This window comes from Heloderma suspectum, chromosome 7 (genome assembly GCF_057233095.1).
Source record: "Heloderma suspectum isolate Gila_16-S chromosome 7, 16-S_ref, whole genome shotgun sequence".
Classification (NCBI taxonomy): domain Eukaryota; kingdom Metazoa; phylum Chordata; class Lepidosauria; order Squamata; family Helodermatidae; genus Heloderma; species Heloderma suspectum.
Genome location: NC_139464.1, coordinates 125435559 through 125460037, shown reverse-complemented (window position 1 = coordinate 125460037; position 24479 = coordinate 125435559). Strand labels below are relative to the sequence as shown.

Below are 24479 nucleotides of genomic sequence, written 5' to 3'. Positions count from 1 at the left end.
GCACAATCCTATGCAACAAAGATGATTATAAAAGTATAAAATGTGCCACAAAACAAAAATGGTATTATGTCTATACCGTTGAGAATTTTCAACGGAGCTTCAATAACTTTGAGGAGGCCTTACTTTTCTGTGTACTTATTCTGTGTTGTTACAAATGGGATAAAACACTATGTGCATTTAGCCTAAATCAAACTCCTAGGCTGTAAATCCCTTGACTGTAAACCCCAAATGTGAATACCCAGTTGTTGCTCAGCGTGCAAGGCTTTGTCACACAATTCCTTGTTTTCCTGAAGGCAAAGTTTCAGAGAGCTTGAGAGTTATTTGTGCTGCAGTCCAGTCTTGTGCAACAGTCAAGAGAAGGGTGTTATATACTTGAACATACTTATCTCACTGAACTGATTCACAAGCTCGTGTCTACATATGAACACCAACATGTGCTCCTCAGGATTAGAGCCACATGCCCCAATCTAGCTGGAGAGATGGCTGGAACTATCCTGCCAGGTCTCCTGCATATCAAGATATGATGAAATTGTTGACCCCACAACTTCATGGAGGTTTGAGGCAAGGCCTGGGCCAGAGGAATCTAGCACACTGAGGAGATCCATGATGCCAGTGACCCCACAATGTGTCACTGGCTGTCAGATTTGCCTAGAGATGCAGCAGATGTTGTAGATCTCCAGTTCATCAGGATTTTTTGAAGTTAAATTACTGATGGTAAGACTAGAGAACCCCATAATCTGGAATTAAATGTGCAATCCAACAGAATTCATAAGCATCCCTAAATGTAAGCCCACACCCCCACTGCTTCTCTGCTCCAAATTTCCCCCTCCCAAAGGAGAATTCCTTTTTTTAAAAAATGCAGCTGGAGTTCTCTTACATGTGTTTGTTTATAATATGCATTAAACCCAAACACACAGGAAGTCTGTAGCTGGCCTGCTCCAGCGGTTATCCCTTTCCTTAGCTGCTCCTTTTCCTCACTCCTTCCCTCCCAACTGCAAGGGAAATATAGTCACTAAGAAGGGCGATAACTGAAGATAAACAACAGATGAAGGAAAGTGGCAGGTGGCTTTTCCTTCCCTGTGTGTTTGGTGGTGATCCCTTCCGCCTTTCCTTGGTAGGTGCCAGGGAGCCTTCTTAACAAGTTCTTAACAGGCAGAACTAGGCTGTGACTCTCCTGTTGAGTGTAAAATGTTGCCTGGTGTTAAATGTTAAGTACAAATAAGCTAAAGCCCTTCTGATTGTTCCTTAAATTGCTCTGATTCAATCTGCCAAGCAGCATTCTTTATCTGAATTTATAAGTCACACCTAACAGAGGGTTGCATGTAACAGAATAAACTACTCACATGGACACACCCAACGACAGCCACACGTTTCCTCCATTTTGGCAGCAGGGAGATTGTTGCTACATGTTGGCCTGGGCATCTTCTCACAATTAATTCGGTGGCTCTCCAGAATTGTACGGCCGCCTGGTAAGCATGTCACAGTATGACACTGATCCAGCAATGTCCATTTGTCACCAGGCTGTGCAAAATGACATACTGAAGTTAAAATGAGATGCAATGTTTCTTTTAAAAAATAAATAAATCAAAGAACATTCAGTTGGTGGTTCCTGTTTAGGGGTCACAGGATTTTGGTCTACACAAGCAGGTGAGGTAACATTGCCATTGGGCTGCTGAAACAGTTTAACACAACTGAATAACAGAAAGCAATTTGTTAGCTGTTTTATGGGCATGGAAATATTAACCCTCATCCAACTTGCATAAAAATATATACAAATGTGTTTGGAGAAAAATTTACAACCCTAGCCATTTTCCAATGTATCCTAGGGTGGTAAAATGCCCAACCACCAGCAATGTGTCTATGGTGTCAGAAGAATGTTTTAAATTCAAACTATTAGAAAAGTATCATAACTATCAATGTAAAATTTTAGGTAAAACTTTATTATTACTAAGAACTAACATCGCTGGTCTTGTGAGGTGTTTCACTAACCCCATAAGAAATCTATTTCTGCTGAGGTAAGTGTTGCCCAATGAAATCCATTGTTTGTGCCTACCTACTAGGGATGTACGAAAGTCACTTACCTTTTCGCAGCTTGGCTTCGCGGTGGGGGGGAGGCGCTTCGCTTTTCTCCCCGAAGTTCAGATGAAGGGGGGGAGGCTTCCCACCTCGCCCGGCCGAAATTCAGGCCAGGGAGAAGCGCCCCGTCACCCCGGCCGCGAAACAAAAAGTAAAAAAAAAAGACCCCGTGATAGGCTACGTGACGATTTACGTAGCCTATCATGGCTAGATTTCCAAAGTCAGCCATGATAGGCTACGTAAATCGTCACGTAGCCTATCACGGGTGACTTTGAAAAAAAAAAAAAAGCGCGTACGCAAATGGCGGCAGCCCATTTGCGTTCCTTATTTTGGCACGTCTAGTCTACGTAAAGCGTAGCGTTCCCTTATTTTTGCCGTAGTCTACGTAAATCTTTACGTAGACTACCCCTGTCCAAATAAGGAACACAAATGGCGGCGCCCATGGGCGCCGCCATTTGCATACGCGCTTTTTTTTTTTTTTCAAAGTCACCCGTGATAGGCTACATGACGATTTACGTAGCCTATCACGGCTGACTTTGGAAATCTAGTACAAAGCTGCCACTGCCAGATCTATAGTCATCAATATTGGGAGCAGATATTCAATATCAGTGCATTTCCACTTTGTGATCTTTGTAGGTTGTTAGGAAATTTGTAGAGCTTTTGTTATGAGTACTTCTGAAGGTTGTCTTGAGATTTGTTGGGTTTTTAAAGGAAAGGTTTGGGAGCATATAGAAAGCTATAAAAGCAGTCACATGAGGATCTTTTTCTAAGCACTGAAAAATATTAAGATAGTAAATGGTATGTCTTTTAATTATGCTCCCTGCTTTCTTTCTCAACTTGTTGGAAGTGAAGCAACTAAAAGGGTTTATATACAGCTGTGCACATTTGGCAAAAGAGGTTCTGTTGTTTCTTTAACTATTACATCTCTCATTCATAAGACACCAAAGCACTGAAGAACTTGTAAGAGAAACAAAGTATATTTTCCATTAAAAAAAATCAATTAGAGAGAGATCTAGCGTGAGCCAAGGAATTTGGCAGGCCAGGCAATCAAATAGCACTCAAAGTCGCAAATAAAACTCTTTCCCAAAAAGGGGAGCCCACACAAAATGGTCAAGGATGTCAACCAAAACAGATGCTTTTCCCAGCATGCCAGAAAACAACTCAGGCAAACTTCCTCTCAGAGGAAGAATATTCATTTACCTATTTGGATTTATGCATTCATTCCATGACTGAGAACCTTCAGCCTCAAAGGCATTGTACCTTGAATGAGCTCAGCACTTACCCCTCAACCCACCCAATCCCACAAAATTAGGGCCATCTGGAGATGCTCTCCAACACAGGTAGCTGCCCAGCACTTTCTCTTCCAGAAATATCCATACGTAGGCTTTTATAGTCCTGCAGAAATATATCCCATGACAGCAGTGGACAACGTTGTACTTGAAGGCCAGGGGGCGCTATGAACATATGAAGCTACTTCATAACGTCGGTGGTCTACCTAGCCCTGCATTGTCACCTCTGATGGGCAAAAGCTCTCTAGTATATCTCCCAGCCCTCAGGATCCTTTTAACTGGAGATCTTTATGCATGGGTACAAAGCATGTACTTTATTGCCACTCAGCAATGGTTCTGGGACTGGAAATATATTTAGCCACACAACGTGGTGCCCTCTCGTGAGTGGTCATGCTGTATAATAAAGATGGCTCCACCCAGCAGTAAGGACTTCACAGCTATGAAGCATATGTGCTAAGGCATAGCCAGGGCATTAGCATACAAAATCCAAGAAAGAAACCTTCCATTGAAGGCTTGGTCTATCTCTTACAATATGAAAGCATTATTTTCCTTATGAGGGAAACTGTGCCCTGACTGGAATTTACGAGGGATACCAGGTACCAGGTACTCAGGCAAGTTTTCTCCCAGTGGGAGTTCAGTATTACTTATTTGGATTTATACACTCATTCCATGATTGAGAAATTTCAGCCTCAAAGCCAATCCCACAAAACTGGGGCCATCTGGAGATGCTTTCTAAGTGGCTTTGTGGGTGGGTTTTGCCCATGGGCCACTGGCTGGCCATCTATATCCTGTAACATATTACCTAAAAGTCAGATAAATATAAGCAATATATACTTACTGCTTTTGTATTCCCATCCTCATCCATACACTCTTGGACAGTCTCTGAAAAACACACCATCATTAGACATTCAGAATATCTCATATTTCATGGTGATAAAGACATATAATGTGGGCTTAAAAAATACAAGCTTCTGCATCTCAGAGGAAAATCAGTCTGAAGAAATTTATAGTAAATCACCACGCAGCCTCTCTCTTCTTAACTAGGAATGGTATTTATATGAATTACCGATAGATCGAGGATATAATAAAACCGCAGTGTGAAATCAACTTTGGAGAAAGGTAGCCGTGTTCCCTGAATTTGGCCAGGGAAACCGAGATCATACCACAAACGATCCCAGCGATTTACTGCAGAAGTGTGATAGCCCAGTTGGTATAGTGCAGCCAGTCAGAAGTACAGCTGGGAAGTGGCTGGTTCAGTCCTCACCGCAGCTGCAAAGCTCACTGGGCGGCCTTAGGCAAGGCAGCCTTCCCCTATCTCAGCCCTCCGTATGACGACACGACAGGATCCTTGTAGGGATTGCTGAGCAAATCAGTGCTCCTCCCTGTCCCCTGAGATCGGAAGGTTCTCCTTATGACTGCATTAACCAAAATGACACTAGCAGGGGCAGGGAGCAGAACTCTTTCTGTGGTAGCACTTCTTTACAGAAATTCCTGGGCAGGGGATCCATCAAGAAACATTTCACAAGTCCATGGGCCCATTCATGGCAGCCATCTTATTTCTGTACAAGGCATTAAAAGGCACCCATCAACCCCAAAGCTCACCCAGGGGATACTATAAGCTATTAGGGGCTCAAGCAGGCCCATTCCCTCCCTCGCCTCGGTCAGTCTGGTCACGTGATGCCCAAGGAACCACTGGATTCTGCAACCTCTAGGGCAGCCATGATGGACTAAGATGGATGACAATAGTGAAAAGGCTCAGCTCTGTTCAGGCTGCTTGGGAATTTCGCTCAATCACAGTGACACCCAACGTGTGACCTTGGCACCTGGAGTGATAAGGATAAAGAAAACTTTGTACCTGAGGAGCAGGAACAGGCATCACTGCAGAGGATGAAACAGATGGACTGTTTTGGAAAAAGATGCTGACCAAAGAATCATAGACCTCAAGGGACCTCAGGAGGTCATCTAGCCCAGCGGGGGCCTCAGTGCAGGCTCTGCACTGCAGGGTGCAGCTACAGCATCCTTGACCGGTGGCCATCCAGCCTCTGCTTAAATACCTCCAGCGAAGGAGACCCCAGCACCTCCCAGGGCAATCTGTTCCACTGCTGAACAGCAATCCCTGTTTGGAAGTTTCTCCTAATGTTTAGCCAAAATCTGCTTCCCTGCAATTTCCACCTGTTGGGTCTAGTCCTGCCCGCTGGAGCAACAAAGAACAAGCCTGCTCCATCTTCTTACAGATATTTGAGCACTGCTATTTATTGATTCGTTTTATTTCATTTTTATACCGCCCAATAGCTGAAGCTCTCTGGGCAGTTCACAAAATTAAAACCACAGAAATACAACAGAAAATACAGTCTAAAGTATAATAGATTAAAACCATCCTGATTGTTTTATCTCCCCTTTCCTCCTCCATTTCTCTTCCTTTCCTTTCAGCTCTGATGAACATGAAGGATCTGTGACCCACTGCATTGGATTGGTATATATGAACTTTGCCTATAATTGCGGAATACCCTAAAATAGCCAGGAGGAAACATATGACTTGAATTGGAGGGAGTTTTAGGAGGCGGAAACAGACCTAGTATTCCTATGCAAATTCATTGGCACAATTCTAATGCCACTTTTATACCACTCTTTAAATGAAATATTTCATTTATATTACTTTCTAAATAATTATGTTGCTATGTCTTTCTTCAAATTCATACTATTTTTCTACATTAAGATAATATTTCTTGTATGAAGCACTGTGAATCAATACAGTGACCAATTTGTTTCAGTTACAAAATTGAGTCTGTTGTCCTTGATACTGGTTTTCCTTTATCCCCTAATCCACTATGTTGCAAAGGTGCAAATTTGAACTCAGATTAGGCCACCAGATTAGCATCTTCCATCTTTAAAAAACAGCACCTTCAATATTCCATGGTTCAACAGTCCTCAACATTAGAAAATTGCTAGACCGTGTGAGTCTGCCTGACTTCCGGTTCCTTGATCTCTTCCCAGCACTCCCCACCCCTGCTTGGGGCAGAAGTGAATGCTGTCCTTAGAAGACATTGAAGATAGCTAAGATTTTGCATAGCTATAATTAGACAGCAGCAGCTCTGTCCGCCCAACAAAAGGTAGAAGCACAGGAGTTTATGACTTTAGCACTGGCAGTGAACAACTGCAAAGTTTCATCTCTAGACCCAGGGTTTCCTCTCCAGAGGAGTTGCTCCAGAATTTGTTTACCCCTATGCCCTCAAGGTTCCATATGTCCTGGAAGCTCACAGAGCTGCTTGGGTGATTTTGAATGAATCTTTTTTTTTTTTTAGGGAGTCCCTGACTATGTAGAAGGCATTACCTTATTTCCAGGTGGCCCTGTTTTGCTTCCAAACTAAAGGAGTTATTAATTGTTGTTATGGTGGTGGTGGTGGTGGTGGTGGTGATGCTTGGGACCTTCCTAAGTTTTTGATTTCTGACCAGATTTGTTCTGAGCTACCAAACAGATAAACAACTAGGTATGTTGGGTTAGGAATCCCATGTGGGCTCCACTTCCTGGGCTGTTTCCTCTTAATAAGCCTAGCTCTTCAACTCTCACTATATGTTGGAGTTCTTAGCAAAACTTCTATGAAGTACTCCCTTGCTAGGTATAATTTGGCTGTCTTCTAGGTAAAGAAAACAGAATTGCAATTTCTGATATTAATTATAATAACTAAGGGAGCAATCCTATGGCCACTAGTCAGTGGCTAGATGGCCATAGGATATGTCGGTTTCTGGAAACCGACCTGCTCCGAGGCCAATTCCCTGGGAACCGACCTTCCCTTCCCTCCCCTCCCGTGCTGCCTTGCAGGCAGCTCAGAACGGCCCTGCACTCCACGCTTGGAAGAGGAATGCAGAGCGGCAAAAACGGGGCATTTCTGGGGGCGCTTGGGGGTGGGGAAGGTGGAAATGCTGGTATGACACATCCTATGTGTTGTCTGAGAGCCATCTCCACCACTCTGCCTTCCTGTGGCTAGACAGCCAAAATCTAGCCGCAAATGCAGGGCGTCTGAAGCGCGGAGGGGATCATTCCCTCCATGCTTCACCTGCCCTGCGTTGGATAAGCGGCTGCCTCCGAGTTCAGAGGGGGCCACCTATCCCCATAGGGTTGCGCCCTCCAGAAGCAAAAGATGTGACAACTGCATTTTATTATCTTGATGTTTTCTTTTTGGCTTATTTTTCTGAAGGGATATGAAGCTTACCTGTGCAAAGCTTCTTGACAAATTCATCACCCAATGTGACCATAGTGGGAAGGTCTTCAAACCGTTGCAGCTTAATGATCTTGTTCGCAGCTGATGGCCCAGCTAAAGTGCTCAGTTGTGCTATATCATATTTGTCCCCGACTCCAATGGGAAGCAATGATACCCCTGGGGAAAGGATTGCCATATTGAAATACTCCTTACTTTCAATTTGCACTTCAACCTAATGCTCAGAAATGACCCTGATTGTATGCAGTTTTTATATATTACTGATAATTACTTCTTCCCATATTTCTAGCAGTAGATTTGCTAAAATAAAAAAGCATGTTGTTATGCAGCAAACCAGTAATAATTTTCATCACTCATTCTATTTTGAGAACATTGAAAAACCATAAGTAGTAGTTAAAATACTCATAAAATTTCAAAATCAAAAGAAATTAAATGATATCAATATATGAGCCAGTTGCTTAACCACTTATGCCACAGTATTGTGCACTCCCTCCCACCGTGCACACACACACACACACACACACACTCCATGACAGCAATGATGGGCACATTTAGGTCTAACAAGAATTCTTACTTAACCCAAGATGGGGCATCAAAATTGGAAGCTGGTGTTAAATCCTGGGTTAAGTAGAAACCTTACTTAGCCCTAATCATGGTTAATGTTGCTGCCAACATAATGGTTAATTACTGTTAAGCTCAGCAACAGAGAATCAGCTCTTTTAAAGGTAGAGAGGGAAAGTATGTGTTTGACTGCACTCGGCTTTTGCTTCCCTTAGAACCAAGAACTCAAGTACAACATGGTCGCTTTCCCCCAGAGTTCCTGTAACTGCTACTTTATCCACTAAGTCATCTCTGTTGATTAGGATCACGTCAAGGATAGCTGATCCTCTAGTTCCTTCCTCTACTTTCTGTAGGAGGAAGTTATCCGCCACACAAGTCAGGAATTTCCTGGAGGGGCCATGTTTTGCAGAATTTGTCTCCCAACAAATATCGGGGAAATTGAAGTCCCCCATTACTACTACATCATGCTTCCTTGAAACATTGGCTATTTGCTTTTCAAAAGTTTCATCCTCGTCTTCTCCTTGATTGGGTGGCCGGGAGTAGACTCCGACTACCAGGTTCCTTTTATTCTTTGCTCCATTTATTTTGATCCAGATGCTCTCGATGGGGCTACCAAGCTCCTCCTCCTGTATTCCTGTGCAGAGATATGTATTTTTCACATACAGTGCAACCCCACCTCCCTTTCGGTTCCTCCTGGTCTTTTCGAACAAGTTATATCCTTCAATTGCTGTATTCCAATCATGAGAGTCATCCCACCAAGTCGCAGTTATACCTATCAAGTCATAATTTCCCTCTTGTATTAAGAGTTCAAGTTCGTTCTGTTTGTTTCCCGTACTCTGGGCATTAGTATATAGACATTGAAGACCATGTGCTTCATAGTCTGGCTTTCTTCCTACATGTGTCTGAAGCATTGGGCGCTATCAGAGCTGTTCTCTCCATTGCAGTGCATGTGCCCATGTCCATTGTTACCCCAAACATTACATCTCCCTTCCCTGTAGGATTCAGTTTAAAGCCCTTCTGATGAAGTTCTTCATGCTGTGGCCAAACACATTCTTCCCATCCTTTGTGAGGTGCAACCCATCCCTTGCCAACAGCCCATCTTCCAGGAAGTATAGGCCGTGGTCCCAGAATCCAAATCTCTCTCGTCGGCACCACCTTCGTAGCCAGTCATTCACCCGGAGTATTTTTCATTCCCTTTCTACCCCTCTTCTAACTACTGGAAGGATGGATGAGAAAACTATCTGGGCCCCAAAGTTCTTGAGTTTCCTCCCCAAAGCTTCAAAGTCTGACGTGATTTCTTCGTAGCTCCGCTTGGCGGTATCATTTGTTCCCACATGAAGGGATACCTGTCAGTGGGCTTTATGAGTGCAGGCAACCTTTCAGTCATGTCTCTCATTCGTCCTCGCAGGAGACAACATACCTGGCAAGTCCACGGGTCTTCGCGACATACTTGGGTCTCAATCCCACGCAGCAAGGAGTCTCCCACTACTACCACTCTTCTCTTCTTGTTGTTGTAGGTCTTGGTTTCATCACCTCTGTTTGACTGACCTTCAGCCTCTTGCTCACTCTCATGTAGGTTCCCCTGTGATTCTTCCTCTGCAGGCTGTCTTCCAGTCTCATCTGCAAGTATCTGGAATCAGTTCCACAGTTCCACTGCTTCTACTGGTGCAGAGTGGCATCTAGTTCTTCTTCTCCTAACTGTCACCCTTTTCCAAGGAGTATCCTCTACTCCATTTTTCTTCACCTCAGCATTTCCCACTGCCTCATCTTGCTGTTGCTCTTCAAGCTTCTGGTCTTCCTTTTGCTGCTGTTGTTCTCCTGTTCTGTCCAAGAACTCTTCGTGTTCTCTTATTCCCTGGAGGGTCAACAGTCGCCGCTCCAGTCCACTTACTTTTTCTTCCTTTTCCCGAGCCCGCTGTCAGTCTCTGTAAGAGTAAAGCCCTTCGCGGGGATTCCCCACGTAACTTTCAGTCACTTGACCTCACCGGACCAGACCTCACCTCACCTCACCTCACCTCCACAGACAATAAACAGAAAAGATGGAGGACTTCCGTGGACTTCACAACTCAGCCCCAGTGCAAGAAAGCCTCAGGAAAATGCCTCATAAAAAGGGTAAAGCCGTTCACGTTCTTCCTCCATTTCCGATTTATGGATTTCTTTTCATAATTATTTTCGTAAAATCCGCTATTTGGCAGACCAAAAAAAAAAGGGTCCGCATGAGCTCCAGTCCGGGTTGACCAGGCCGCCCTGTTCCGAGGAGGATTCTGTGGACCGGATTTGTCAGAATTCAAACCCATTTAAAATTCAGGCAGAATTCTCTGACATCCCTAGAGGGTTGACACTTGCTGCTCCAGTCCTCTTACCTTTTCTTCCAACAGTGTAATCAACTTGCACTTTTGTTGTTCAGTCATTCAGTCGTGTCCGACTCTTTGTGACCCCATGGACCATAGCACACCAGTCCTTCCTGTCCTGTGCTCTCTCCCGGAGCATGCTCAAGTACATATTCATTGCATCGGTGATGCTATCTAGCCATCTCATCCTCTGCCGTCCCCTTCTCCTTTTGCCTTCAGTCTTTCCCAGCATCAGGGTCTTTTCCAGAGAGTTTTCTCTTCGCATTAGGTGGCCAAAATATTTGAGCTTCAGCTTCAGTATCTGTCCTTCCAATGAGCACTGAGGGTTGATTTCCTTTAGGATGGACTGATTTGGCCTTCTTGCAGTCCAGGGGACTCATAAGAGTCTTCTCCAGCACCACAGTTCAAAAGCATTGATTCTATGGCGCTCAGCCTTCCTTAGAGTCTAATCCCTTAAATCTATTCCTCACCTCCACTGTATATTCATAAGGGATATGATTTTGGTCATACCTGAATGGTTTAGTGATTTTCCCTACGTTCTTCAATTTAAGCCGACATTTTGCAACAAGAAGCTCATGATCCGAGCCACAGTCAGCTCCAGGTCTTGTTTTTACTGACTGTATAGAGCTTCTCCATCTTTGGCTGCAAAGCACATAATCAATCTGATTTCGAGATTGACCATCTGGTGATGTCCATGTGTAGAGTCACCTCTTGTGCTGTTGGAAAAGAGTGTTTGCTATGATCAGCGTGTTCTCTTGGCAAAACTCTATTAGCTTTTGTCCTTCTTCATTTTGTACACCAAGACTATGCTTGCCTGTTATCCCAGTGATTTCTTGACTTCCTACTTTAGCATTCCAATCCTCTATGATGAAGAGGACATCTTTTTTTGGTGTTAGTTCTAGAAGGTGTTGTAGGTTTTCATAGAACCGATCAACCTCAGCTTCTTCGGCATCAGTGGTTGGGGCATAGACTTGAATTACTGTGATGTTGAATGGTTTGCCTTGGATTCGTACTGAGATCATTCTGTCATTTTTAAGATTGTACCCCAGTACTGCTTTTCCCACCCTTTTGTTGACTATGAGTGCTACTCCATTTCTTCTAAGGGATTCTTGCCCACAGTAGTAGATATGATGGTCACCTGAATTAAATTCGCCCATGCTTGTCCATTTTAGTTCACTGATTCCCAAGATGTCGATGTTCAATCTTGCCATCTCATGTCTGACCACCTCCAGCTTACCTTGATTCATTGATCTGACATTCCAGGTTCCTAAACAATATTGTTCTTTACAGCATCGGACTTTCTTTTCACCACCAGACACATCCACAGCTGAGTGTCCTTTCGGCTTTGGTCCAGCTGCTTCACTCTTTCTGGCGCTACTTGGAAATTCCCTCTGCTCTTCCCCAGTAGTATATTGGACACCTTCCGACCTGAGGGGCTCATCTTCCGGCGTCATCTCTTTTAGCCTTGTGATACGTTCCATGGGGTTTTCTTGGCAAGAATACTGGAGCGGGTTGCCATTTCCTTCTCCAGTGGACCACATTTTGTCAGAACTCTCCACCATGACCTGTCTGTCTTGGGTGGCCCTGCACGGCATAGCTTATGGCTTCACTGAGTTACGCAAGCCCCTTCGCCACAACAAGGCAGTGATCCATGAAGGGATCTTGCACTTTAGACCCAGGCTAAAGGTTTCACTGTATAAACTAAGGCCAGTGGCCTCTTCTGTATTGCAAAGCAGCCGCAGGAGGCTGTACTTTGTAGCAGAGATAATGTAGAGCAGCCTGTTCCAACCTGGCACCCCCCAGATGTATTGAACTACAACTCCCAGCATCCTTAGACAGCATGGCCATAGAGGCAAAGCAGCAGTTAACCCTTTCTGTGTCAGCCACAGAAAGACACACAGTATGTCAGTGTCTAGGGGCATTTTCAGGCAAGGGGAGAGAAACAGCTGATAGGGAAAATGTATTCCCCTTGCCCCTCCCACTGAAAATCACTCCCTGTCCAGGGTGCTTTGCAACACACAGGGGACTGTCAGGCTAACACTGGACATGGCTGATGAATAATGTGCAATTCCTTAATATATATGGAAGCTGACACCACATATTGACTTCTAGAAGATTCACCATATAATGTATAAACCAGGGAAAGTATGTCCGAGTCTTGAAGAATATCGGCTTCCGGTATATAGACTGTTATAACTAGATGTCATTTACAAAGGGAAGGAGAAAGACAATTAATATAAATTAATAAGCTTATGCCTGCTGTTAATGCTGCTTCTGAAAGCTGAGCTAGCCGTAGGATGCAGGTTGCATTCATCTTGCATTCATCTTCATCAAAGCCTCCTCAATTCTAAAATCAGCTGCACCGAACTTTTAGGGCCACTTCATTTGTTGCAGTTTCCTATGAGGTGTGTGTGTCTGAGGTGGCGGCGGCGGCAGCGGGGGGGGGGGGCATTGCACAGTTGGCCAAGCTAAATAAGGCCTTTGTTGAAGTTGATCCTATGGCATACTGTCGGTTTGTTGACTGCAATGCAACAATTCCATTGAGCATTGCAATACAGTTTGTGCATACATTTAGGACACAATTCAGATATCAGATCAATCCCTGCAGCCATTTTCAGAGAGGGGAGAAAAATGCAACATTTTTTTATAATGCCTTATCTGCATTGCAGATATTAAGATGAAAGCTGGTGTGCCCATTCAGGCCACCACTCTGGGGTTTATATTTAGTGCCCAGCTCAACCCCTGCACCCCAATTGTAAGGGGATTAGGAAAGATAAACACATTATTTCCACTGAACTTTTAAAGGCCATAATGAAACTTGGCATGTATGTTTCATGACATAATTTTCTATTTGAAGTTCAAACATCAAATTGATGTTTGAGGCACAGGGTGGGTGGGCACGCCAGAAAGCCCTGCTGGCCACTCTCCTGCTGCGGCAATCGCTGCAGCAGGAAAGCAGTTACTGCCATGGCACAGGCGGTCTCCAGGGTCACCTCCTTGCCAATGCCTCATCCTGAAAAAGGGGCCCTCAGAGCAAGGTATTGAGAGGAAGATAGATGGCGATGACTGGCAGGGTGGCATGCAATTGTCCCAGCAGTGACACACGGCAGCTCCCGCTACCCCACCCTCAGCAACAGCGGCTTGTGCTCCCCGTCCCCCACAGTGGTGGCAGTGGCAGCGGCAGCTGGATGTCTTTCTCCCTCAGGTGGCAGGAGGTCTTGTGCCCGCCCTGATGAAAATGGCTACTTAATTTAAAGAATTGATGTCTGAGTTTGCTTTTTTCTTCTTCCCTCTTCGTACCCTTTCTCTTTTGTATCATGTCTTTTAGATTATAAGCCTGTAGGCATGATTATCTTGTTTTTATTGATCACATGTAAACTGTTCTGGGAGCCTTTGGGGATGAAAAGTGGAGTAAAATGGCAGGCAGGCAGGCAGGCAGGCAGGCAGGCAGGCAGGCAAGCAAGGTGATCTCTGTGTAGAAGACTATTGTATGAAGTGTCGCTAAGCAAGAATTATAAGGTTCTCCTCAGATGCTACCTCAACTTCTTATGGGGCATTCTGAGAACTATCAACAAAATGGCTGCTTATGCCTTATGTAAAAACTTAAGATTTATTTTGCAAAATACCCTCATACTATAAGAACAGAATAAAAATATTTACGATTGACTCTTGCAGAATATGCAGCAGTGTCCACAGAGTCTTGCGATGTGTCTGATATAACAATCACTGCTATTTTGGATGCGTTGGGCCTTCCTCCGTTGAATTCAGAAATGGCGTGCTGAACTGTGAAGTCTATTGCTTCCCCTGAAAATTAAAAATGTATATATTTAAAACCCACAAGTAAAGCAACAAGTGTCACCAACGAATCATAGTAGGCATACAATCTATCCTCTACAAAGCAAATTTTAATACCGCTGTTCTTTATCATTCTGAAACATTATCTTCTAGTATTGAAGCATCATTGAGTCACTTAGGTCACTGCTGGGAGAAGAATGGAAAGAAATATCCAAACATATTTTTAATGCCTCTTCTTAAAGCAAATATTTTAACAGGGCTACAGTGACATCCAGTGGGAAGAAATAGACAAAAAACATTCTCACTCATTCATGAGGACAGTGTGCTACAACCATCCCAAACACATTGTATTCAACCATCAAAAGATATTTAACAATTGTCCAGCTATGTAAATTTCTAGCCTGACCTGCAGGGAGTGTTTTTGCTACTAAATGTACTCAATCTAATCAAACAGCAAACCATGTAAGTAGCCAACGGCCAGTCAGGATCACCAATCTGTATTTACGTTTACTCTTCCATAAGCTTTCGTGGAGTCTGTCCACGTCATCGGATGCATGCTGTCAACTTCAAACTACATGTTATATAGACATGTAGTGACATCGTTGCAATGGTGAGCCAATTAACATATGTAGTGTGATTTTTTTTAACTGCCCTTATTCAAACCACAGGAAATACAGTTGAATTTCTTAATAAATTGTTCTTCAGCAATTTCACGCTGATATCTGTCTTTGAAATTTCTGCCTTTGACCACGGTATTCTCCTGGACTGGCTCTGCCGGTGTTCGGTTGGAGGCACTGAGTTGCAGTGGTTCTGCTCCTACCTGCAGGGCCAGTTTCAGACAGTGGCCCTGGGGGAGTGCATGTTGGCCCCCTGGTGTATGCACTGTGGGATGCTGCAGGGTATTATCTTGTCCCCAGTGCTGTTTAATATGGACATGAAGCCGTTGGGAGCCATCAGAAGGAAATTTGGGACACGGATGACACCCGGCTCAGTTTCTCTGTGACATCTGAGTCAGGTGTGGTTGTGCAAGTCCTGGCTCAGTGGTTAGAAGCAATGGTGGGCTGGATGAGGGCCAATAAGTGGATGCTGGATCCTGACAGGACAGAGGTTCTGCAGGTGGGCCGTTCCCGTGCCTGGGAATTAGGCAGGTCACATGTTCTGGACAGGGTCGCACTCCCCTTGAAGTACCTGGCTCATAGTTTGGGCATGCTCCTTGAACCCTCGTTGTCCCTGGAGGCCCAGGGGGAGTGCCTTTTGCCAACTTTAGTTGGTACACCAGCAATGACTGTTCCTGGGCAGAGACTGGCTGGCCAGCGCATTCCATGCACAGTGATCCAAGATTGGATTGCTGCAGTGCGCTGTATGTGGGGCTTCCCTTGGCACTGGTCCAGAAACTGCGCCCAGTGCAAAACTAGGTGGCTAGTTTGCAGAGTGGGGCAACCTACCACAGGCATGTTACACTCCTGCTCAGAGAAGTGCACCGGCTGCCAATATGGTGCCAGGCCACGTTCGAGGAGATGTTAGTGGCACATAAGACCCCTGGAGGCTCGGGACCAGGCTACCCAAGGGAGCGCCTTGTTTCAAACCCACCTGCCCATCCACTGAGATCCACAGGCCAGGGCCTCCTGGTTGTCTGTCACCTGCAGCCACTCACCTGGTGCCAGCCGGAGGGAGCACCCTTTCAGCAGTGGTGACCGCCTCTGGAATTACTTGTTCCCTGCAGCACAGTAGGCACCAACTCGGATGTCGTTTTGGTGCCTCTTAAACATGTATGTGTTTCATCAAGCATTTGCTGATTTTAGTGCCTAGTTTAATTAGACTATTATTGTAGGTTCTTATTTCAATTTTAATTGTTGTTTTTAATGAACTTTGTATACTGCCCTGGAATTTATTAATGAAAGGCAGTATATATATATTTTAAAGAAGTAAATAATGTGCCCACATCGATACTAGGAAGCCTAGCCTCTGCTGACAGGGAACCTGCAAGCTGGGTGCAATGTGCAATGGCCCAAGGACCCCCTCCCCCCGAAAAAAACACAGCCACTATCATTCTCTTTCTTACTGTCCCTTCTGCCTGACACTCTCTCTCAGAACACCTATGTGGTATTACCTCCTCCTCTTTTCCTCAAAACCCCAGCTCAAACCTCAACTTTTCCATAAAGCCTTTGGCTTAACTCCTTAGGGCTGTGGGAGATCCATGATCAAATTGCCAACTCTTTTTTCCACTTTAAAGTAGCCACGGGATACTCTGATTATGATCAGAGCAGTGGCATGGGAGATGGGGAGACAACAGTACTGAGGGCAGTACTGGATCCCAAGATAGACTGGGATCCATCGGGACTGAAGCTGCCCTAGAACGCAACGGCATGAACAAAGTGGATGAAGTTGGTATTGATGTGGGTGGCCAATGAAGTGACACTGAAACAACCATGACCTCTGATACCATGGTCTGCAGTTGCGGCACAGGGTGGGAAAGTATCAAGAGTTATTGACAGTGAAGCCATAACCATGGACCTATATATTCAGTAGCAATGGTTGCTGGCATTATGTTGTTTGGCTGTGAGGCTGTGCTGTTGTGGGATAGATGCCAACAAGACTCCCTGTGGCTTGAATGAGTGGACCTACTCCTGTGATGGTAGCCTGGTGAGTGGTCCCAGCCTCAGTAAAAACAAGGCCCATAAGGCCCACATTTGCAAGTATTCCATGGGGATCCACAATTCAGTAGCGGCCTCCAAATTGGTCTGAGGTTTGTTTTCTGAATCGCTGAACCAAATCTTGTGATTGGTGCACACACCTGGTACTTAGTGGGAGATTTTAATCTGTACATGAGGAACCAGTCTTATTCAGTAACTCCATTAGTGATTTAGAAAATTGGTGGGGACAGGGCAAAAGATAAAGCAATTCCTCAGTTAAATTAACAGAATTTGGTCCAGACAAAGGGACAAGTTAAGTCATGGCTAACTTAAGTCTCACTAATTTTAATGGGACGAAAGCATGGCTAATGTAGACTGGGTCCAACTCACATAGAGCTAACTGGAATGCCAAAGAAAATGTACAAAGCAATCTTTAAAAAAAAAATGGACAGGAAATTAAAAACATGATTAATTGGAAAAGAAGAAGAAAAGACAATGTAGGGAAAAATTCCAATGTACTCAAGTAGCAGGGAAACACACTGAAATGTGATAGAATATCCTTTAGTAGCTATTCTCTCTCTCTCTCTCTCTCTCTCTCACTCAGTGTCTCTCTCTCACTCTGTGTGTGTGTGTGTGTTTCCCCCTGAAATGAGGGATAAAATGTTAAATCACTTTAGGATGTTGCATAGTTACCAGAGGCAGGGGAATTCAACAAAGTCAAGATTCCTGACTTAACCTCATGAATCATCATATTAAAAAAGGTCTCCACGGTTCTAGTAACACCTCCTTAATGGCTTTGACCAAGGAAGCATGAGTCCCCAAAGGCCTTTCTTCACCCACACTTATGGAATGCTTCCTCAGGATGAAGTCAAAAGAAGCAACTTACAATTCACTACATATGTTAAAGCAACAGATGCCTGACAGGAAGGCCTAGACATGTGATATACAATTACAATTGCACTGATAAAAAATGTTAACCTGTTGGACGTGCCAACCCAATCACCTGGCACAGTAAGGCATATTTTGAGCATTGTGAAAGAATTGCAAGTTTCTTATTTTTTTAAATTTACTATTATATTATCACTCCAAGGAGAGGGAACATGAGATTTTCTGCCCCAGGTGCCGAAATATTTTGAATCTCACCAATGGACAAGTTGGAACCATGGATGCGGACTCAAGATTACTTACTATGGATTCATTATCCCTTCACCAGGGCTTTCAAATTGTTCATGATATATTAGTTAACTGTCGGGCTTAACTACAAATTAATTAATAAAGTGAACATACCCTTTTAAGGATGCTGAAAAAAAGAAAGTGTTTCCCTTTACTTTAAGGTTAATTATAATTCAGTCAATAGAAGTTATCTTGATTGCTAGTAAGAAAAGCCATTTGATGTGCCACAATATAGCAACACACCAAAAACAAACAAGCAGGATCCATATGTATTATGAAATAGCTGGGTTCTAAAAGCTATTTTGGTGTGTCCCTGGGTATGTCAGTCAGTCCTAATACTGTACCAAGAGAGGTGTGAGGAGGTGGAATTTACATGAGAAGCAAGGGGCTGGAGGGAGCCCAAGATTCTGCATCCCATTCCAAATCCCTTAACCCTAGCTAAGGGCCAGCTGGGAAAGACTTCCACCAGAAATCCTGGAGATCCAACAGATCAGAGCAAGCAGATGGACCCAATGATCTGATCCAGCATTAGGCTCACATGGTATTCTGGCACAATTTGCTACATTCATTATATAGAAGGACCTGTGTAATTTATCCATATGAAAGATGTTATTCCTCTCACAAAGAACCTGTCAGGGTCTTCTCAACCATCTGTTTGATTTGTTGTTGTTGTTGTTGTTGTTATTATTATTATTTCTCCAAGCTGAGAAAGCAATCATGGCCAATCCTCCAGCAAACTATGGAAGTCAGGTTTAATTTCTCATTTTTAAGCAGCAATAAACTCTCTCTACAGCACAAAGTAGGCCAAGGATCCTAAAATCTGGATACTCCTTTGCTCCTGCGGGGCCTTGATGCTAGGCTGCTGCCAGATAGACTGTAGTTCCCAGTCCAAAAACATTACGGGTGGAATCCAAAGAGCAATGCACAGTGTTCCACACATGCACTGGGACCTTACCAATCCTCTTCTCACTGTGGTTTCTGCCCCTCCCCTCCCTGCTGTTCCTGAACACTGGGGGGATCATCTGGACTGGGATTACATTTGGCACTTACAGCTGCAGCCAGAAAGCAAAATGAGCAACCCATCCCCCTGTGCGTGCTTTCTGCTTGTGCATGGGGCATTTTGGATCCCAGGCAATGCATTTTAAGAATATTTAAGAAAAGCCACCATATGTGGCGTAACCTTATAAGGCTTTCTTGGGCCTTCCACTCAGTGCTCAAATTACAGGGGGCAGAGAGGGGCCAGCCCCATTACCTTTTGTGATGGGTCCCTTAGCTCCTGTTTTTAAAAGGTGATGCGGGACACAATTTGGCTAAAAACTGAGGGAATAGGAGGGCTTGTGAATTTCACTCCCCTCCCACCCCAAGTGAAACATTGCTTCCACGGATGGAAACTTTTGCAAGTCCCTAAGTGCACTAAGTACAAGTGGGCTGTGACACAGTTGTGTAGGTGGGTGGCCTACAGGGGTATCGTATAACCTACAGGAACTCTGTGTGACTCAGCTCTAAAGTCAGCTGTCCTACAAAAGCATCATATGGTTAAAAATTGGATGTATTCAGGGGGTAGGGCCGGATAAGAGATGCAAAAAGGGGAAATTCTTCCGAAAGGCATCTTGGATCATGTCTAATCCTGGCTGCCAATCCTGCCTTCAGTCAAGCTAGGGGGGGGGGGGGGCAAAAGTCCTATGATCTGTCATTCTCTTGTCTGCTGCTGCTGCTGTGAGTTCTAGTACTGCCTGCTTCCTCCTCCTCGCCTCTGTCATGGTTGTTGCTGAAAAGAAAGTTTGGACACAGTTCTACCACTCCCACTGCCGAGGCTCAAACCTGCAACCCAACACTCTACCCAGCGAACTCAAGAGGGGTTGCTCCTCTATGTTGAGACTTACCTGGTTGCTCATCCTATTTGTTCCTTTCCCTCCCTGATAAAAGGCTACTTCTACTCAAATGAGTTGGTATTGCTACCCCAACAAAACCTGAATCCTTGTTTGGGTCAAATGTCTGTGTTTGCTATGCATGCCTCCTCCCAACTGAGCTGTTTAGGTCTCTGTCGTATTATCTGTCCCTCCTTCCCTACATGCTTGTCAGTCAAAAGGGTGCATGTGTGAGTAGTATAAGGGGATTTGAAGACCCTGTCTGCAGGGATCCTTGGAGCATCACACTTGCTGGGCTGCTGCTGGCAATACCAATGCAGGGTTAGGGACAGGTGAGAAATTAATTTGGTTTGCATTTTAATGTGGGTTTATCCAATTCACACCTCCTGGAACTGAACGCAGACCAAATACAATTGTCAGTCAGAAATCTGTACATTTTGGGGTTTGTGATGCAATAAATAAATAAATGCATCCATCAACAAGTGCAAGTGTGTGAGGAAAAATGCACACATTTCTAAAAATGTGAAGAAACACACTTTAGTACAAAAATGAGTACATATGGAAAATGCACACATTTTTAAAAATACACAGAAAAATACATAAGAATTCTGTTGTGGGGGGCAGTGGGGAGAAGGTCGTATAGGATCAGAAAATAACAAGTCCAGCGGTAGAAAACTGAGAACCTGAGAGACATCAAGCTTGACAGATTTGCCCATTCCTCTGCTGCGAAGGGTGCCATCGTGTCCTTGTGATGGATGCCTGGGTTACATGTTGTACCCTAGGGATGGGTGGATCACTTACCCTGTTCTGGGTGGGGGGGTCCACGGGGGGAGGTGATCCATCCCTCTCCCCGGAATCTGTCCAGGCCGGCTCCGCTTCATAATGATCCTGCGGAGCCAGCCTCTGGCTCTGCAGCGCTGGCAATATGGCCGGCCGCCATTGCTGTGCTAAGTCCAGATGCAATGGCATCTACTATGCCATTTGTGTCCCTGTTTTCACATGATAGGCTATGCAAATACCTACATGAATATAATTTGCGTAGCCTATTGCATAAAAACAGGGATGCAAATGGTGTAGTGGACACCATTTTTGTCCGGACTTAGCACAGCGATACGGCACAGCAATGGCAGCCAGCCAAATCGCCAGTGCTGCGGAGCCGGCGGCCAGCTCCACAGCATCACCACATGGAGGAGCCAGTCTAGACGGATTCCGGAGGGGCATGGAGGTGAGTGCTCCGTTCTGCCATGGACCCCAATGGGGCTGGATTCTTGGAATCTGGCCTCATTGGGGTCCGTGGTGGAATTCTCTGACATCCTAGTTGTACCCATAGTGGGTATGACGACATCATGAGGGCATTTCCCTGCTGCTGTGTGTGGATTGATTCCCTCTATGCAGGCATGTGGCAAGGAATGCTGCTCCGTCCTGTAGGGAATGCTGCTTTGGAATGCTGCTCCGTCATTGATGGGAATCCGCATCACCATGGATGCTGGGGGAGCAACTGTCACCATTACCATGTTCTGTGTTGTTTATAGTAGTATTACTGTGCCATCAATTTTTTGGCTAAGTGGATAGGATGTCAATTACACCAATGTTTAGCAGCCATGGCATAGCCGGGGACATTGGATTGCTCTGTAATCTACCCAATAAACTGACTAAAGTTTTCAACCCTGAGTTTTCTGTCTGCAGAGAGATGGATTTTAGACAGTAATGATTTTTTAGAATTGTTGTTATGTTCGTAACTGCATCTTGTAAGTCACCTTGCACTATGGGAGAGGAAGGGAAGGGATGTTTCAAATAAATAAGCAAATAGACATATAGTCAGCCCAGTAAACCTTCTTAGAACTGACCTCTCCCTGCCCCCTCACCACAGACTGAACAACCACATACCTACCTAGTTTGCAGGGGCCTTGCTCTCCTGGATCAATTGCGCTCACCCTAGACAAAAGATACTCTTTCTCTTGGGGTATGTTCCATGACATTTCCAAAGTACTCGCTCTTCCATACTGAAGGACTGCCACTTGAGTTGTAGTATGGCCTGGGGAGGAAACCACAAGATTTATAAAAGAATAAGCATCAAAAGGGTAAAGCACTGGGACTTCAGTGTGCCTGATGTTTACCAGTGATTACTAGTGATGACGAAACTCAAAGGGCACTACCAGATGAGGCTTTTATGGCTCCACTGCCCTGCCTCATTCGCAGAAGTTTAGGGGGGTCCAGATGATGGTATCTTCTGCTCATGACCCTCCCATGGTTTCTTACCACTTCTTTCATCTTTTTCCTTAACATAAAAAATCCATTCGAAGAATAAGATAGAATAGCTGTAGGAGCCCTCCATCTGGAAGCACCCAAAATTAGCTGGTTCGTAAGTCAAATCTACTGGTTTGTAATTCTGGGATGTATAATGAGCCCTCCCCCTGACTTTGATCCAATTACTTTTAATATTTTTGTAATTCAAACTGAGGTTGATTATAAGTTAATTTATATTTTTTGCCTCTAGACAGTCTGCAAGGTTGGCATGATTAAGGAACTAAATTCTGCCATCTTTGTGCATGCTGAGTTGCTAGTTGCTGTAATCCTTTAGTTTCTGAAGGAAATTAAAAAGTCCCATTTGCAATGCACATATGCAGAATGAATTTACTTAAACCCTGTAGCTACTCTTTGCCAAAGGAACAAATCAGTTCAAAAGTTTGGATATGAAACCATAAAACAGGGGTGTGCAGAACCTCTTTCACCCCACGGGCTTAATTCCATCTCAAGGACCTCATTCCAGTAGTGAGCAGGGCCGAAGGCAAAAGGTGTGGGGCCAAAGGCCAAAAATGCCAGCCTGTTTTATCCAAAAGCTCTGACTCCCAGTAATGCAGCCTAGGGAGAGGCCATTCAGCTTTTTAGAATAGGGGAAAATACTGCACAAAAGCTGGGAAACCACCAAACAATGGGTGGTTGAGGGAAAGGGGGCATGGCCACCTAGGGAACCCCGAAGGTGTCGACTGGGATCCTGGGAGGGCCAGATTTGGTCCCTGGGCTTCAGGCTCTGCTCTGCACCCCTATCATAAAACATCCAGCAGTGATGAGCAGTCCTTTGTGTTGCTGCTTCGGCTGGTTCTGCTTCAACAGCCACCACCACTGCCGCCTCTAACGTCACGTTGATCTACAGGTGATAACAGCCAAGCAGGGAAGGGATATGTCATGACACACACTGTCACGGAATGGAACACCATATTATGCACACACGTGGAGGTGCACTTTGGTGATGCACATGCACAAGATGTGAAGATTGGGGTTAGCCGTCCCATTAGGCAGAGTGAGGTAGCTGCAGAGTTGGCCAGGGGAGGTCAAGGGGGAGGCCCCTAACATTTTTTAAAAAAAACATTTTTTAAAATTTATTTTTCTTGTAACACACACTTCCATACCAGTGGAACTCTGTTTTTAACCTCCAGTGAGTAGAGGACCAAGCACAGCCTACTCTAGAACAATCAGAAAGGTAGCACAAAAAGGGAAAAGAGGCTATTGGAAGGACCCTGGAAGACAGAAACAGAATTCAATGTGATCTTGATAGGCTGGAGCGCTGGGCAGAAAATAACAGAATTACATTTAATAGGGATAAATGCCAAGTTCTGCACCTAGGAAACAGAAGCTAAATGCACAGTTACAAGATGGGCGATACATGGCTCAACAACACTACAAGCGAGAAGGATCTTGGAACTGTTGTCAATCACAAGCTGAATATGAGCCAACAATGTGATGTGGCTGCAAAATGGGCAAATGCTTTTTTGGGCTGCATTAATAGAAGTATAGTTTCCAAATCACATAAAGTACTACTCAGCACTAGTTAGGCCTCGTCTTGAGTACTGTGTTCAGTTCTGTGCACTACACTTTAAGAAGGATGCAGACAAACTGGAGAGGGTTCAGAGGAGAGCAATGAAAATGATCAGGGGACTGGAAACAAGGACCTATGAGGAGAGACTGAAAGAATTGGGCATGTTTAGCCTTGAGAGGAGAGGACTGAGGGGAGATATGATAGCGCTCTTCAAGGACTTGAAAGGGTGTCACAGAGAGGAAGGCCAGGATCGCTTCTTGATCATCCCAGAGTGCAGGACACAGAATAATGGGCTCAAGTGACAGGAAGCCAGATTCTGGCTGAACATCAGGAAAAACTTCCTGACTGTAAGAGCAATATGACAATGGAACCAATTACCTAGGGAGGTGATGGGCTCTCCCACACTGGAGGCGTTCAAGACGAGGCTGGACAGCCATCTGTCAGGGATGCTCTGACTTGGATTCCTGCACTGAGCAGGGGGTTGGACTCAATGGTCTTGTAGGCCCCTTCCAACCCTACTGTTCTATGATTCTATAACCCACAATTTTTTGAATATGCAACCTCAGAATAGCCCAATTGGAGGTTATTCATGCAAACCCTTATGTGGAAGCCCTGACACTATGGGTTAATTGTGGGTTAAACAACCTACAGTTAACCTAATCCATGATTAGCCCACAGTATTTGGGTTTTCACATCACA

The 24479-nt window shown here is 44.7% G+C and overlaps 1 protein-coding gene across 1 annotated transcript in view; it reads right to left on the bottom strand.

Moving 5' to 3' along the window:
- Window positions 1-24479, bottom strand: part of VWF (von Willebrand factor) — a 273421-nt gene that overhangs the window by 101162 nt on the left and 147780 nt on the right. The window contains exons 30-34 of the mRNA XM_084811394.1: window positions 21855-21998; window positions 14155-14298; window positions 7577-7741; window positions 4204-4247; window positions 1344-1521 (exon numbers count right to left, since the gene is read on the bottom strand). Of these exons, the coding sequence (XP_084667520.1) occupies window positions 1344-1521; window positions 4204-4247; window positions 7577-7741; window positions 14155-14298; window positions 21855-21998 (675 nt within the window). The remainder of the gene's footprint in view (window positions 1-1343; window positions 1522-4203; window positions 4248-7576; window positions 7742-14154; window positions 14299-21854; window positions 21999-24479) is intronic.